The sequence below is a fragment of the Scyliorhinus canicula genome, chromosome 3 (genome assembly GCF_902713615.1).
Source record: "Scyliorhinus canicula chromosome 3, sScyCan1.1, whole genome shotgun sequence".
Lineage (NCBI taxonomy): Eukaryota > Metazoa > Chordata > Chondrichthyes > Carcharhiniformes > Scyliorhinidae > Scyliorhinus > Scyliorhinus canicula.
The window spans coordinates 53,894,930-53,909,774 of NC_052148.1; the positions used below are offsets into that span (position 1 = coordinate 53,894,930).

A 14,845-nucleotide genomic window follows, 5' to 3' on the forward strand; every position below is an offset into this window, starting at 1 on the left:
CTCTCTTACCCGGTTAGACTCTCGTCTCATTTTATTTTCCCCTGGTTAAGTGGGTTTCTCAGGCGCACGTCTACGTGCTCCCCAGTCCCCGCCCCACGCCGACGCTCATTGGTGTAGGTGCATTGTGACGCCAGCTTCCAAAAGGGGGCGGGCTCCCCCTTCCAGCCCGCTGATTGGAAGACGTTGTTGTGTCGGTCAAAGATTTGGCGCCTCGGCGGCACGTGTTTTCACACAATGGTCTGGAAAGCAAAAGCCCAGCAAGGAAGCGTTCGTGCAGTGGTCGACGGATTGAAGAGTGGACTCTGAATCCAACAGGAGGGTTTGAATGTTTGAGGGAATCAATTGTTTCCCCTCATTTCGGCCCAAATTTTCAATTTGTGTTTCCGCAAAGATTAAGAAGTCAACAGGAAAAGCTCAAAAACAACTCTGGTTAAAATAAGTAAAGAACTAGGCGTTAGCCCACACCCATACTGGATGCCTCAGCATTATAGAAGAAATACCGAAGTTTGTGCTGCAAAATTACAGAAAAGGTCCGAGGTAAAAACAGAAAATGCTGCAAACACACAGCAAGCAGACATGGCAGTATTTGTGGAGAACGAAACAGAGTTACCTTTTTGAGTCCAATATGACTCCACACTGGAACTGGTCTCCAGAAAAGGTCTTTCTGGATATGTGAGTACACTTAAATAACTTTGGGCAGCACGGTAGCACAAGTGGGTAGCACTGTGGCTGGGCAGCACAGTAGCACAAGTGATTAGCACTGTGGCTTCACAGCGCCAGGGTCCCAGGTTCAATTCCCCGCCGGGGAATCTGCGGAGTCTGTACGTTCTCCGTGGATTTCCTCCGGGTGCTCCAGTTTCCTCCCACAGTCCAAAGACGTGCAGGTTAGATGGATTGGCCATGATAAATTGCCCTGAGTGACCAAAAAGGTTAAATGGGGTTATTGGTTCACGGGGACAGGGTGGCAGTGAGGGCTTAAGTGAATCAGTGCTGACTTGATGGGCCGAATGGCCTCCTTCTGCAGTGTGTGTTCTGTGTGCTGTGTCAGGATGTCCCAGAGCCTGTTACACCTATTGAAGTAGAGTAAATTTGTGATGAGTCGGATGACACAAAATTTTGATTATGTTGAAGTCGTCAACCATTACAACTGGCAGAATAGCAAATCCCATGGAATGCCTCTCTATGGTAAGCTGAAATTCTGCATTGGTAACTCCTGTTAGCCAAACTTATGTAAACGTGCCTTATGGCTGCATCTACCAATCAAAGCAGAGTTCGACCACACAAGAGTGCAAAATCCTAGGCCACTGGGCAAGCCATCATTTAGCATCAAGGTTTCTCTGTGAAAAAGGGTACAGATGTCTACAAATATGGCTAAACATATGAGAAAGCTGAAAGCATTGCCGATTGGCGAAAAGGTGAAACAAATGGAAAACTGTGACGGTAAGCAGATATCGTGGAGGAGTGGGACATTCCACCATCGAGTCTGCCCACCTTTATGAAACACAAGGCAGATACCTTGGAACAATTTGCCAAGCAGGCATTCTCTCCAGCAAGGAAGGGGATAAGAATGGCTGCCTAACCCAACATTGAAGAAACTCTGCAAACGTGGTTCAAGACAGTCTGAGCAGAGAATGACCAGCTCCAGCCCAGTCCTGCAGAAAAGGGGGGTCACCCTGGTAAAGAAATGGCCACATTGGGTTCATCTGTAGTGATGGATGGGCTGGACTGATTCAAGACAAGGCATGACATCGCCTTCTGAGCAATAAGCGTTGAGGGTGTACAGTTATGACAGAAGATTGTCTCCAAAATGGTCTCACCCACATCTTGAACAAGTGTATGCCACAAAATATTTTTTAATGCAGATGAAATCAGATTGTTTTACTGACTTCTGAGGGTGCATGTGAATCAACCTTTGAAGGTGGCACAACATATTGAGAGAGTGATTAGCAAAGCATGTGGGACCTTGCGCTTCATAAATAGAGGCATGAGTACAAAAGCAGATGAATTATGCTGCACTTTTAGATATCTCTGGTTAGGCTCCACCTAGAGTATTTAATCCAGTTCTGATTGTTACCATTACAAGGTTTATCTTGTTATGTTTGGGAAGATGTCTGTAAGCCAAAATAAAGGGGCCATGTAACCTGTTGTGAAGCCAGCCTGTCATTAAGCCTGGGTGAATTGTTTGTTAGAATTGTTTGTTTTGATTAGTCCCTGCTTCTCCAAATGCAGATTAATTCTGACTCTCAGCATTGCGTTTCCCCAACACTGAGGTTAAACGGATTGGCCTGTAATGTCCTTGTTTATTCCTTTCTCCCTTCTTGAATCATGGTACCACATTGGCTTTCCTCCAGTCCTTGTATCCAGATAAAAAGCTGATGAACTATTCTTGAGATTGCTTGTTGGAGATAAAAGGGGTCTTGGCTGTTTTACTATAAAGAAGGTGCAAGCTTTTACACTCGAAGACAATGGTAGCCATTGTGTGTGAACAGTGGATAGACTGTGTGTCTCTAAAGTCCCAGAAAAGTGTTGAGAATGCCATGTTGTGAACAGTATTTAAACTGTCTACTTACTTCATAGTTGAAGGACAGCTGGGATCTCAAGAATAGTTTATCAGCGTTTTATTGGGATACAAGGACTGGAGGATAGCCAATGTGGTACCATGATTCAAGAAGGGGGAAAGGGATGAACCAGGAAATTACAGGCCAATCAGTCTAACCTCAGTGGTGGGGAAACTATTGGAAGCAATTCTGAGAGTCAGAATTAATCTGCATTTGGAGAGGCAGGGACTAATCAAAAACAGTCGGCATGGTTTAGTTAAGGGGAGATCATGTCTGACCAACTTGATTGAGTTTCTTTAAAGAGGTGAACAGGTGTGTAGATGAGAGAAATGCATTTCATGTTAATTTTCTATCAGCAGTAAATTGAAGGGTAATAATAATAATAATCACTTACTGTCACAAGTAGGCTTCAATGAAGTTACTCTGAAAAGCTCCGAGTCGCCACGTTCCAGTGCCTGTTCGGAGAGGCTGGTACGGGAATTGAACCCTTGCTACTGGCATTGTTCTGCATTACAAGTCAGCTGTTTAGCCCATTGTGCTAAACCAGCCCCTGGTTGTAGGTTCGGTAGATCTTCGATATGGCTAAATGGTCGGCGCAACATTGTTGGCCGAAGGCCTGTGCTGTACTGTTCTACAAAGAACAAGAACAAAGAACAAAGAAAAGTACAGCACCTTCGGCCCTCCAAGCCCATGCCGACCATGCTGCCCGACTAAACTACAATCTTCTACATTTCCTGGGTGAGTATCCCTCTATTCCCATCCTATTCATGTATTTATCAAGATGCCCCTTGAATGTCACTGTCATCCCTGCTTCCACCACCTCCTCTGGCAACGAGTTCCAGGCACCCACTACCCTCTGTGTAAAAAAACTTGCCTCGTACATCTACTCTAAACCTTGCCCCTCGCACCTTAAACCTATGCCCCCTAGTAACTGACCCCTCTACCCTGGGGAAAAGCCTCTGACGATCCACTCTGTCTATGCCCCTCATAATTTTGTAGACCTCTATCAGGTCGTCCCTCAATCTCCGTCGTTCCAGTGAGAACAAACCTAATTTATTCAACCGCTCCTCATAGCTAATGCCCTCCATACCAGGCAGCATCCTGATAAATCTCTTCTGCACCCTCTCTAAATCCTCCACATCCTTCTGGTAGTTTGGTGACCAGAATTGAACACTATACTCCAAGTGTGGCCTAACTAAGGTTCTATACAGCTGCAACATGACTTGCCAATTCTTATACTCAATGCCCCGACCAATGAAGGCAAGCATGCCGTATGCCTTCTTGACTACCTTCTCCACCTTGTTGCCCCTTCCAGTGATCTGTGGACCTGTATGCTCTATGTAGTTACTTGGATTTCAGCAAGGTTTTTGATATGGTTGGGAGGGTAGTTAGGGACAACATTAAGGGCATAATGTGGTTGGGGTTTAATGGGAGAAGTGGAGTCAGGTGTTCAGTGGGGTTTTGGGTGATCAGGGGTTTCAGATGTCAGAAGTTGGTTGATGGGGTGGGGATTTAGGCAGGAGGAGAAGTAGGGCAGTTAAGAGTACGTTGAGTGAAGGGGATGGGGAACAGGTGAGGCATGTCAGTGGGTAAACGGAGGAATGGGGGTGTCCAGGATCGGAGGTGGCAGGAGCTGGGGTAGTAGTCGCAGGGGTGGGGGGGGGAATTGTGTTCGGGGTTTCAACAATATCGTTTTTTTTGGGGTGGGGGTCAGTAATGTTTTTACTCCTAGGTTTTCCTGGGTAACTATTCTGCTGGAATAGCAGGAACCATTCAAGGTCTCTGAAAACAAATAAAGTATCAGATGACCCCCAGTGCAGAGTAATTGCCCATCTGAGGGCTAAGCTTCCCTCGAAATTCCCATGCAATCTTTGCGTGGTACCCCCACCCCGCTATGTTTGCCCTATGTTTTCTTTCATGTATGGCATGATCTGACTGGGCTGTAAGCAGAACAAAATGTTTCACTGTACCTAGGTATACGTGACAATAAACAAATGCAAATCTCTCCCCCCCCCCCCCCCCCCCCCCCCCACACCAGGGCCGGCTCAAGATACCGGCAACTCGGACAGTCGCCCAGGGCACCATGTGCTAGGGGGAGCCATCAAGGAGTGCGTGACCGGCGTCAGAGACCCGGCGCCGCGTAAAAGACTCGGGCCCCGCGCATGCGCAGTTGGGCCGGTGCCAACCAGCGCATGCGCGGTGGCCACCCTCCCCCAGGCCGCCCCGCACACACATGGCAGGTGGATCCAGGATCGCCGGTGGAAGAAAGGAGGCCTGCCAACAGAGAGACCGGCCCGCCGATCGGTGGGTCCCGATCATGTACCAGGTCACTCCGGGCCCCCCCCCCTCCGCCCCCCCAACCCCGACCCCCCCCCCAAAGGGTGCCGAAGTTCAGCTTGCCCGGGGCGCCAGCAACCCTAGGGCCGGCGCTGCCCCACACACACACAAACACACACACAAACACACTTTCACTGGGGTGCTTTACAACCTCCCAGCGAACCTAAGTTCTGAGCCAAGGTTAGTTGGAAAGGCTGGGGTTGTTTTCATTGGAGCAAAAGAGATTGAGGAGACATTTGACAGAGGTGTACAAGATTACGACAGGCTCGGAAAAGACAAACAATAAAACTGTTCACATTAGCTGATGATACAAAGACAAAGGTGCACAGATTGAAGATTGTTGGCAAGGGATGCAGGGGGGAATGTGAGGAAGAATGCTTTGACACAGCAAATGGTAATAACCTGGAGTTTACAGCCCATGAGAATGGAAGTCAAAACAGTCAATGATTATAAAAGGAAATTGGATGGGTATTTAACAGGGTTACAGGTATCGAGCAGGGGAATGGGGTTGTCTAGATTGCTCCGAGGACAGCCAACCTAGTCTCAATGGGCTGAATGGCTCCTTTCTGTCCCCTAAGTGACTCTATGTCTCTAAAAAGCCAGGTGAATGTTTGGAAGAGTTTATTTGTGTTTATTCTTATGCAATTGTGTAACTCTTGAGTGGGTGAAATATCAATACATCAAGACGTAAATAAGATCACACATTGTAGCTTTTTTACACAAAAGTAATATATATCCCTGGCACTGGGAGCTGCCACATGGAGACCTGGCAAAGATAGAGATATCAGCAACAGAAAAATAACGAGTGACATTTATGATCAACACAACCGATACAGTTCGCAAATTAGTACTGTTAAATTTGAAAGCAAAGTGAGTGAGGCAATTTCCAGTATATTCTGTCTAAAATAAATTCTCTGATTTCACTCTTAAATGTTTTAGTTCTAATTTTTAAAATTGTGCCTCCTTGTGCCCATCGCCACAAATAGTTCACTATGTTTACCCTATCACAGTTCTTTATCCTCGATCAGTTGATCTCTCAACTATCTAACCATAAGGTAACAAAATAAAAAGTTTTTGCAACCTCTCGTCATGATTTAACCCTTTAAAACACAGTAGGCACAATTCAAGTAAAAGGGAACAAGGACCCATAGCGAGCACGTTTAGCCACGTGTTCCCGGCGCTCGCAAGGCCGAGAAACACAATGACTAGACAATGCCATTCACATTAATTAAGGGCATCAGCAGGAAATGCGTGGCTGAGGCCGCACATAGCCCATTTTCTACACCGAGGAGCTCCACTTGCCAGAACACCTCAGTGTAGCGAGAGATCGGGACACCATTTTTAAATGGCATCCTGATCTCCAAAGCCCCCATCGTGACCCCACCCCCCTAAGCTCCAACACACTATGGGAGGGGAAGATTCCCCCAAACACCACACAGGGCACCCCCCGGCCCGATCACACCCGAAAGATGTGTTTATTAGGTGAATTGGACATTCTGAATTCTCCGTCAGAGTACCTAAACAGGTGCCCGGAGTGTGGCAACTAGGGGATTTTCACAGTAGCTTCATTGCAGATGTTAATGTAAGCCTACTTGTGACAATAATAAACACACATGCAAAAAATGCAAGCTTGGCACCTTGGCAGCGCCAGGCTGGCACTCACGTGGCACTGTCATGGTGCCAGGTTGGCAGTGCCAAGGGGGCCAGGCTGGCACCAGCAACGCCAGGGTACCCAAAGGGCATGCACCTGCGAGCCTCTAATTCTCTGGGCGACCCCCACAAGTGCCGTTCCATCAGTTCCCCGTTTGTGGGGATCAGTGCTGAATGGCACCAAAGGGGATAGATCCCAACACCTTGGGTAGCTCAGGAAACTATATATTAGAATGAGACCACCTGTCACGCTCTAGACGTGCAGATTTGCTAAAAAAGTGATTCCACTCACAATGGGCGGGATTTACATCGCAACGTCTCGCAAAATTGCGTTAGATTTTGCTCACTGTTGCGACGCTGGGTATATCCTGGAAAGGGGTCTCCCAATTTTTATCGGCCATGCTGCGCCGCGGCGAGCTGCTTTGCAGGCACAATGGTGCCATTGGACTGCGCCTGAAATCATTCTAGTGGATCCTCATTACACCCTTGCAAATGCTAACACTAGGAAACACTGTAAGCAGATTCACACCAAAAAACAGACACCTACAAAAGTGGACACCTCACCCTCGTCCCAGATAGCTTACACTGTAAAAGATTAAAAGGATGAAATGAAGTTCACTCTAATTTTCTAAACTAGGACAACCTTCAATGCACCAATCCCTGGAGAGTTGGTATATTCTGCATCTCAAATGACAGGAACCTGGGTCACAACTTGACATCTCCCTACAAGTTATTAAGACACTGTACCTGGACCTGATTCAGCAATGCAAGTCTCCTGGGTTGATGAACTCTGAAAGAGCTATCTGCAGTGGTGTTTCAGAGAGTGGCACTTACTGATACAGTTCTTAAAACTCAAATGGACATTTTTTAGTAATTGCAATTTCAAAACAATGTGAACTCAGTCCTAAGGTTTGATTCTCACGGTGTGGGCGCGTGGGACTCCGAGAATGAGGAGGGTGTTCCTGGAGCGAGGAGGGGATGGAGCGGGCTGGCGCTGCCCAACCTTCTGGGTGCTGTTGGGCAGCCAATGTGTCAATGGTGCGTAAATGGGTGATGGAGGGGGGAGGGGCGGCGTGGAAAGAATGGAGATGGCGTCATGTAGAGGTACGGGCCTGGGTGGCCATGGTAGCGGCACCGTTGCCGCTCTCCCCCAAGAGGGTTACCACGGGCCCGGTGGTGGCGGCGACCCTAAGAATCTGGGGACGGTGGGGGCGGCATCGGGGGGAAACGGGGGGCTCGATGGAGGCTCCGCTGGGTGGCAACCATCGGTTCATCCCGGAGAACACGGATGGGGGGATTCAGGGGATGGCAAAGGGCGGGCAATCAGCAAATTGAGGGACCTATTTATTGGCGGGAGGTTTGCGGGCCTGGGGGAACTGGAAGATAAATTTGGCCTTCCCCAGGGGAACATGTTCAGATACCTGCAGGTAAAGGCGTTTGCTAGGCGACAGGTAGAGGGATTCCCTTTGCTGCCCTCGCAGGGGACGATGGACAGAGTGCTTTCGGGGGTGTGGGTAGGAGAGGGGAAGGTGTCTGACATCTATAAGGTAATGCAGGAGGTGGAGGATCGTCAGTGGAGGAGCTGAAGGCTAAATGGGAGGAGGAACTCGGGGAGCAGATAGAGGATGGGACTTGGGCGAGGCCTGGAGAGAGTCAACTCCTCCTCCTCATGTGCGAGGCTTAGTCTCATCCAATTTAAGGTGCTGCACCGGGCCCATATGTCCGGGACTAGGATGAGTAGGTTCTTCGGGGGTGAGGACAGGTGCACCAGATGTTCGGGGAGTCCTGCGAACCACGCCCATATGTTCTGGGCATGCCCAGCACTGGAAGAATTCTGGAAGGGGGTGGTGGGGACGGTGTCGAGGGTGGTTGGATCCAGGGTCAAACCAGGGTGGGGACTCGCGATTTTTGGGGTTGGGGTGGAGTCGGGAATGCAGGAGGCGAAAGAGGCCGGTGTCCTGGCCTTTGCGTCCCTAGTAGCCCGTCGAAGGATTCTGTTACAATGGAAGGATGCAAGGCCCGCAAGCGTGGAGACCTGGATCAGTGACATGGCGGGATTTATAAAATTGGACAAGGTCAAATTTGCCCTGAGAGGATCAATACAAGGGTTCTATAAACGATGGCAGCCTTTTCTGGACTTCCTGGCTCAGAGATAGGTAACTGGGTCAATAGCAGCAGCAACCCGGGGGGGGGGGGGGGGGGGGGGGGGGCATTATTGTAGTGTTTATTCTGTAACTTTATAGTGTGTTAATTGCGTTGTTGTTAAAATGCTGGGTGTTCATGGGGATGGGGCGAATGTATATGATTGTTAATATATTGTTATTTCGGTATTTTACTAAGGTGCGTTATTGTTGTATAAAATCAAAATTTCTCAATAAAAATTATTTTTAAAAAAAGGTTTGATTCTCACTGTAATCATTGTCACTGCCAGCTCCAAGAATTTGAATCTCACTGTAGTAACTGTCACTGACCGATCACTGAGCTTCAATCTCCCCGTAAACACTGGAAAAGGAGACTTCCGGTGGCGGCCATGGAGTGAATGGTCGCACATTCAGCAGCTCTCGCACTTAGTAGTTTTTTAATAGTTTTTAAGCCGGATTTTTCAGGAGATTTCTCAACGTAAGGTGATCAAAGGGAAAGGAAAGGAGGTGACCCCCAATTTATGGAATCGTGTCCAAATAAGAGTCTAAAAAGAAGAAACAAAAAGATGAGTGAAAGCAAGGCTCGAGATCATCGAGCACAATGGTAATGAGACAAAGCGCGTCCACGCCGGCTCACTGGACGATTTACAACGGGTCGAGTATCTGGATGAGAAGTTCGCCCGGCATCGTAACCCAGACGATAGCCTGGAATAAGGAGGTGGTTGACCGGTGGGGCGAAAATGACGACTCAGGGACAGGAGATTCAAAAGTTTCAGGAGCTGATGACTGAACGAGAGGAGGAGTCCACTGCGATGGCTTTGGAAATTAGCATTCTACAGGGCAGCCAGAAACGGCTGCTGGTAAAAGTAGACCTGGAGAACCGGTCTCACAGGCAGAATGTCCAAATTGTCGGGCTGCCAGAGGGAAAAGCGGGATCAGATGCGGGTACATATGTGGGAAGATGTTGGAGATATGGTCGGGGCCGATGTGTTGACAAGCCGTTGGAGGTGGACCGGGCACATAGGGTGCTTGTGCGTAAGCCCCAGGGTCGTGAGCCCCCCGAGGGCCATGGTGGTGAGGCTACATCCATTCCTCGACAAGGAGCATATTATGAAGTGGGCCTGGGAAGAATCCGAGATCCGGTTCTACCAAGACTGGGGAGCAGAACTCGCAAAGAGGAGAGCAAGTTTCAACAAAGTTAAGGTGGCCCTATTTGTGAAAGACATTAAATTTGGACTGCTATACCCGGCTCGTCTTTGGGTGACCTACGATACAAGGAGCTGTACTTTAGCTCACCGGAAGACGTGGCTACTTTCACGAAAGAAAGACAATAACCTGGTTTAAGGACTTTTAAATTCAAACTGTGGCGGACTGAGTTTGGGGAAGGGAAAAAGCCGGGGAGAGAAAAATAGTTCTATGTTTTGTTTTCTCTTGTTTAAAATGTCAGTCTTTTAATTCTGTGAGTTAAGTCGCGATCTTCGGGAAGAAAAGGATTTTTCTTGTGTAATTTGATTTTGATTTATTGCTTTATGTACTGGATTACAGAGGGAAAATTTCAAGTTGCGACAGGCGGGGGGTTCTGTGAAAAAGATGGTTGATTCTTCATGCATAATTTGCTTTAAGCTGCTTGAAGCTTCTTCTGTTGTGATTGATTCTGTTTGAAGGTGGTAGGACTTCTAAGAATCGGTTAAAAGTGGAGGGGTTGGCCTTGTTGCCTGACCGTTGGGGGATGGTTGTGTTGTTCTTGCAGATTGTTGTTACTGAGTTGAGTGCTTGTGTTATGTGTAGGGGAGAGAATCTGGCAGATGGCAGGTTTCTTGGCACCAGAGGGTGAGACCTGCTGGGCTAGCTGGATAGCTGGACTACGGGAGCAAAGTGGGGGGAGAGCTGCGGAGAGAAAAAGTGGGGGGGGGGGGGGGGGGGGGGGGGGGGTAGATAGACTGAAGGGAAAGGGACAGCTAGGAGACTGGAGATGGAGATCAGATGGCAGTCGCTGCCGAGGGGCGGACCAAGTGCGGTGCGGAACATGAGCTAAGAGCTGACCTAGGAAAGGTCATAGCTGATCGACAGGGGAGGGGGGGCAAGCGTCCCCCGACCAGACTGGTTACGGTAAATGTTCGTGGACTGAACGTACGGTCAGGAGAGCCCGTGTGTTCGCACACCTGAGACAGTTAAAAGCTAACATGGCCATGTTACAGGAGACACACTTTAAGCTGGTGAGACCAAATTAGATTAAAGAAGGGATGGGTCGGGCAAGTGTTTCATTCGGGACTGGACTTTAAAACAAGGAGGGTGGCTATCCTGATTAACAAAAGGGTGACATTCGAGGTGGGGAGGATAGAGGCAGACTCGGGAAGCAGATTTGTTATGGTTAGCGGGAAGCTAGAGGGAATGGCAGTGGTGCTGGTGAATATATATGCCCCAAACTGGGATGATGTTGCGTTTATCAGGAAGGTGCTGGAAAGATCCCAGACCTTGACTCGCACCGGCTGGTTCTGAAGGGTGACTTTAATACGGTCCTGGACCCGAGATCGGACCGGTCGAGTGCTAGGTCGGGGAAACTATCAGCAATGGCGAAGGAACTGCGGGAGTTCATGGAGCACATGGAAGGGATGGATCCGTGGAGATTTGAGAGACCAAGGAGCAGGGAATATTCATTCTACTCCCATGTACATAAGGCATACTCCAGGATAGATTTCTTCACTGCTATCAGGGGTTGAGGACAGTGAGTACTCAGCAATTGTGGTTTAAGATTATGCACCACATTGGAAAGACCTATGGGTAGGCACGGGAATATCCCAATGCCCACATTGGAGACTGGATACAGTCTATTAGCGGATGAGAAGATCTGTGACTGAGTGAGGGAGGCCATTCGGGGGTACATAAAGTTCAGTGAAACAGGAGAGACTGCGGCTGGGGTGGTCTGGGAGCACTGAAAGTGGTTATTAGAGGGGAATGTATTTCAATTCGAGCCCAGAGGGATAAAACTAAGCAGTTGGAGCTGGACAGGTTGGTAGGAGAAATCTTACAGGTGGACAGGAGTTATTCAGAGTCTCCAAATGAGGAGCTCCTGAAGGAGCGTCACAGACTTCAAATGGAGTTTGGGCTCCTTGCCACAGGTCAGCTGAGGAAGGTAAAAGTTGCAATATATGAACATGAGGAGAAAGCTAGCAGGATGCTGGCACATCAGCTAAGGAAACAGACGGCAGCGAGAGAAATAGGGAAAATAAAAAGGATATGAAGGGGAAGATGGTGACGAACAGGCAGGGGGGAGGGCGGCGGTGGATGAAGTGTTCCGTGAATTTTATAACCGGCTATACGAGTCAGAACCCCAGGCTAGGGAGGGGGGCATGAATCAATTCTGGGAAGGCTAGAGTTTCCGAAGGTAAATGAGGAGCTAGCGGAGGTCCTGGAGCCCCGATTGGGCTTAGGGAGGTGATAGATGGACTGGGGGCGATGCAATCGGCTAAAGCCCTGGGACCTGACGGATTCCCAGTGGAATTTTATAAGAGGTTCTCTGGGTGACTGGGGCCATTCCTGGTTAAGGCTTTTTTACTCCAAGGAGCTGGGTGTACTCCCCCCAACGTTATCACAGGCATCAATCTCTCTCATCCTGAAGAGAGAAAAGGATCCGGAGAGCTGTGGATCGTGCAGGCCAATTTCCCTCTTGAATGTAGATGCCAAAGTATTGGCAAAGATCCTAGCCACTCGAATAGAGGATTGTGTCCCGGAGATAATTGGGGAGGATCAGATGGGATTTGTAAAGGGCAGGCACCTGACATCCAACATTAGACAGCTTCTTAATGTAATTATTGATGTGTTGGGTATGCTGGGTCTGCGAGGACAGCGTTTATCATAGCAGTGAGAGAGACAGGCTTCCAACACTTGGAGAAATGCAACTCTATTTTATTGAACTACCAACTGTTAAACATACTTAAACTGTGGGTTAACACTATGCTGAGTTGACTGGAGACCTGATGCTAACCTGACCAGACTATCTTACTACCAAATGGTGGATGTTCGTGTTGTTGCTCACAGGCTCTGGCTGTCTCAGAGAGCAGGAAAACTAGTGCCCTCTGGCTTTATAGTGGCCGTGACCTGTCTGGTGATTGGCTGCTGTGTTCTGTGTGTTCATTGGTCATCCTGTGTGTCAATCAATGTCTGTCTGTGCACCATCATATACTTGTGTATATATTATGACAATTATGATGGCAGCGGAGGGGCGCGAGGCTGAGGTGGTAGTTGCCATGGACGCGGAAAAGGCTTTCGACCGGGTGGAGTGGAAGTACCTATGGGATATTTTAGGCACACCCATTTATAAACACACATTTCTTAAAGGTACTCTCACATGACACAATGTCAACAAAACTATGGAGATGGTCATCAACTTCAGGAAGAGAAGTTTTGTACACACCCTTGTCTGCAACAATGGTGCCGAGGTAGAAATAGTTGACAGCTTCAAATTCCGAGGTGTACACATCACCAACAATCTGTCCTGGTCCACCCACAATGATGCTACGACCAAGAAAACAAAGCAGCACCTATACTTCCAAAGGGAACTAAGGAAATTCAGGATGTCCACATTGACTCTTACTAATTTTTACAGATGCACCATAGATTCATAGAATTTGCAGTGCAGAAGGAGGCCCTTCGGCCCATCGCACCTGCACCAGCCCTTGGAAAGATCACCCTACTTAAGTTCATGCCTCCACCCTATCCCAGTAACCCCACCTAACCTTTTGTTTTGGACAATAAGGGTAATTTATCATGGCCAATGCACCTAACCTGCACATCTTTGGTCTGTGGGAGGAAACTGGAGCGCCCGAAAGGTACCCATGCAGACACGGGGAGAACGTGCAGACTCCGCACATAGAAAGCATCCTATCTGGCTGCGTCACAGCCTGGTATGGCAACTGCTCGACCCAAGACCATAAGAAACTACAGAGAGTCGCGAACACAGCCCAGCCTATCCCGTGAACCTGCCTCCCATCCATTCATTGGCTCTATCTATACCTCCCGCTGCCTCAGGATAGCAGCAGCATAATCAAAGACCCCTCCCACCCGGGTTATTCTCTCTTCCAACCTCTTCCGTCAGGCAGGAGATACAAAAGTCTGAGAACACGCACTAATAGATTCAAAAACAGCTTTTCCCCGCTGTCAGCATACACCTCAATGACCCTGTTATGGACTGAACTGATCTCTCCACGCATCCACTAACACTACACTCCGTATGCTTCACTCAGTGTCTGTATCTATATATTTACATTGTGTATTGTATGTTCAATGTTTTTGATGTATAGAACGATCTGCCTGGACTGTACGATGAACAATACTTTTTACTGTACCTCGGTACACGTGACAATCAATCTAATTGCCGTCACTGCTAGTTCCCAGAGTTTGAATCTTCTTTTAATCACTGTTATACCAGTTACAAACTGTAATCACTGTCACTGCCAGTTCCCAAAGTTTTAATCTTTTTGTAAGCACCGTCACTGACAGTTTCCAGAGTTATTATTTCCCTGTAAGCGGCATCACTGTCAGATCCCAGATTTTGAATCTCCCCATAATCACTGTCACTGCCAGTTCCCAGTGTTTGATTCTCTGCGTAATCACTGTCACTGCAACTTCCCAGAGTTTGAATGTCACTGTAGGTCACAGCCAGTTCCCAGAGTTTGAATCACCCCGTAATCACTGTCACTGCCAGTCCCCAGAGTTTGAATCTCTCTGTAATCACTGTCACTGCTAGTTCCCAGAGTTTGAATCTCCCCGTAATCACTGTCACTGCCAGTTCCCAGAGTTTGAATCACCCTGTAATCACTGTCACTAGCCAGTTCCCAGAGTTTGATTCTCACTGTAATCACTGTCGTACAACTTCCCAGAGTTTGATTCTCTGTGTAATCACTGTTACTGCCAGTTCCCAAGTTGATTCTCACTGTAAGAAATCTTACAACACCAGGTTAAAGTCCACAGGTTTGTTTCAAACACTAGCTTTCGGAGCACTGCTCCTTCCTCAGGTGAATCACATTCTCCTGTCAGACATGGCTTAGATTTTCCAGTATTTTCTGTTTTTACTTGTGAATGCTTGCTAGTTTCTCAATGTTCAGCAGTAGGGATCCTATGAGCGAGAAAATACAAAATATTGACTAAGTGTTCTTCAGG

General features: G+C 48.1%; 1 protein-coding gene across 6 annotated transcripts in view; it reads right to left on the reverse strand.

Annotated features, from left to right (window-relative positions):
* LOC119962658 (transcription factor 4-like) overlaps positions 1 to 102 on the reverse strand; it is a 679,430-nt gene extending 679,328 nt beyond the window's left edge. For 2 of the 6 annotated variants that reach the window (XM_038790553.1, XM_038790536.1), the window contains exon 1: positions 10 to 102. Coding sequence is in view for 1 of the 6 variants with exons in the window: in XM_038790536.1 (XP_038646464.1) it covers positions 10 to 30 (21 nt within the window). In the remaining 5 variants the exon portion in view is untranslated. The remainder of the gene's footprint in view (positions 1 to 9) is intronic. The other 4 variants (XM_038790549.1, XM_038790539.1, XM_038790535.1 and 1 more) reach the window with 3 other exon arrangements.
* Positions 103 to 14,845: the final 14,743 nt, after the last annotated feature.